The following is a 2,790-nucleotide window of genomic DNA, read 5'->3' on the forward strand; positions in this document are numbered from 1 at the left end:
TTTTATGGTTCAAGATTGATCTTTGATCTAAGATGCTTTTAACCAAAACAACTAATTTTCTAACAGTGACAAACTAATTTAAAATATCATCAATGTAATTTATGTCCCATCAATCTTCAAACTAAGTTCACTTATCTCCTTATTTAATTATCATATTTATTTTAATTCAGATATATTCTCAACTCCATTATTTATTCGATATATTAAATATTTTATTTCTTCAACACAAAAATGGGTGGTGTGTGAATTAGATTAATATATGACATGGGAAAATTTTAATATAACCAAAGCCCAAGACCCACCATACATACCATTGAAACATGCGGTAGAGAGGGACAACTTCTCAAATATTATAAATAATAATAAGTACATCTTAATTGTACAAAAAAGTCTTCGTTTCTACACATCACTTAATTATTAATTGTACAAGAAAGTCTTTGTTTCTACACGTCACTTAATTATTGAGTGTAATGTAAAACGTCAACAATAACATACACAATTTTTCATTCTACTTATTTTGATTTTATGCCCCTGGAAGGACGGTTGATAGAACGACCAACATTGCAAATAGGAGGATGATAACGGCAGTAAAGTTGACAAGCATGGCCTCTGAACCGAACTTATCTAATCCTGTCTCAATCTCTTGAATCTCAAGCTTGTCTAGAAACCCCGTTTCTGCTGCTACAATTGCCATTGCATACAGAAAAAGCCCAAAAAATACGTGCCAAGGAACCACACTAGTCCTTATCCTCATTGATGCTCCAGGGTACAAGAATGTTATGAATCCCACCATCCACTGGACACCCAAATAAAAAAGAAATGGAGAGAGTGATTCATTAATTCATAAAATACAGAGAAAATAATTAAATACAGAAAAATTAGAAGGTATAATTTTATTTTATTTATTTGTTTTATGTTTTTTTGCAATTCATGAAATGTAGATGCAAACATTTGAATTAAAACTGTGTTTATTTTTCAATCAACATTTCAAAAACATTCTTTGTGATTCATCAGCAGAAAGATGATAGTCATCTTGACGATGAATCAACGTCGAATAAAATATAAACTTATAATTTTTATTCAAAAGTTTGCATCCATAGAAAAATTAACTAATCCAGTTGAATTAGAAATCAAGTTACCTGCACACCAAACAGACAGACAGCACCCATTCCTATCCAGGAATGCAAGCTAAACATATTGTCAATATTGGTCTCATGGTGGACTTTAAAGACTGGGTATATCCCAAAAGCACCTATGATGGTAGAAAGCCCTAGGAGACTCAGATGGACTATTTTCTGAAGCTTTTTCTTCACAGGAACCATTTTGAAAGATAGAATAGCTGTCCAATACAAGATATAAAAGTTAAGTTGAACCCAGATTTTATCAGTTATCATAAGAAATGAAATGGAGAAGTTGGTTTTACCTTGGCTGGCAAGAAATATGTAGCCAATAAACATCATAACAGGATGCAACTGCAAAGTGTCTCAAATTTGTTAGCAGTATATACACCAAAAGCTCACATGGATTTGAATTTGGAGAGATTACATATAAACGAAATAAACAAAAAGATTTAAAGATTCATCACATGAATTTAAGATTATAGAAGGTTTCTTGTTATTGTTTCTAGATTTAATTGCGTTCATTTATTTGCATCAATATTTCGGATCACATTCTGTGAGTGATCCATCATCTGAATGTTAAGAAAGCTTAAGGAGTAGAAAAATATGATATGAGTTTCTCTACTCCTTAAACTCTCTAACATCCTGATGACCGATCACAGAATGTGATCCAGAATGTTGATATAAAAAACTAGCAACAATCAAATCTAAAAATAATAACAAGAATACAACATATGATCCATATTGTTAATGTAAAAACACTAAAACAATCAAATCAAAAAATAATAACAAGAAACCATATAAATTATAAAAAACTGATATCTTAAATATGAAAGGTTATTAAGAACAATTGTTAAAAAAAAAACAGAGAAAGCCTGCTAACATTGAAGATATGGTCTTTGTTTGAGGAGCTGAAAGCTAATCCTCCTCCATAATGGAGGCACCAATAAAGCACTAGTACACATGCTGTTACTCCAAAGACTTGAACAAGCAATATGACAGGCCTGGCTGTGATACCATAGCTACTGCTACCCATTTCTAATATGCTCTTCTTCCCTGCAACAATCTGATGATTAACTTGATCATTGCATGAGCTTATATGATCTTCCTGATGCTTAACTTGATCACCGCATGAGCTTACATAGTCTAACATGGAGACAAAAATGAAGTATAATTACCTACCTAATGACCTTTCATGTCTTATCAATCCAGCTCTTTCATTGTATGAATCTTGAAAACTAAAGCATGATTCTAAGTGAACATAATAGTGATAAATCAATTTATGTTTTTTAAATATAATTATTAATATCTTTTTCTTATATAATCAGAAAAAAAAAAATTACAAGTATTTTTTTTTCAATAAAAGTGAATTATTCCACTAAATTTTTTTATTAATATTTTTTATTTTTTACACAGAAAAAATTGTAAGTATTATACATCCTCATATTCATTAATTAAATTGTATTGTCTTTAATAATAATCTTTTTGACATAATATTGTTAAATTATAGTTTTTTTATTTGTATTTTTAAGATTCAAATTCTTAACTGAAATGTTATTACTAAAAATTCATAGTAGACTGAGTTTCCATCTAAATTTCAAAAATTCATAAATCCAATAAAATATATTTTTATTTAAAAGAAATCTCCCTAACAAAAATTGTATTGTGTGAA

At 29.4% G+C, this 2,790-nt stretch overlaps 1 protein-coding gene across 1 annotated transcript; it reads right to left on the reverse strand.

Annotated features, from left to right (window-relative positions):
• Positions 1-336: 336 nt before the first annotated feature.
• LOC131051677 (probable ascorbate-specific transmembrane electron transporter 1) lies at positions 337-2,238 on the reverse strand. The gene is made up of 4 exons (XM_059213247.1): positions 2,002-2,238; positions 1,424-1,472; positions 1,140-1,339; positions 337-796 (listed from the first exon to the last, which is right to left on the reverse strand). Exons 1-4 carry the CDS (start codon positions 2,152-2,154, stop codon positions 524-526), a joined length of 675 nt encoding a protein of 224 aa, XP_059069230.1. The 5' UTR covers positions 2,155-2,238; the 3' UTR covers positions 337-523.
• Positions 2,239-2,790: the final 552 nt, after the last annotated feature.

The sequence above is a fragment of the Cryptomeria japonica genome, chromosome 10 (assembly GCF_030272615.1).
Source record: "Cryptomeria japonica chromosome 10, Sugi_1.0, whole genome shotgun sequence".
Taxonomy (NCBI): domain Eukaryota; kingdom Viridiplantae; phylum Streptophyta; class Pinopsida; order Cupressales; family Cupressaceae; genus Cryptomeria; species Cryptomeria japonica.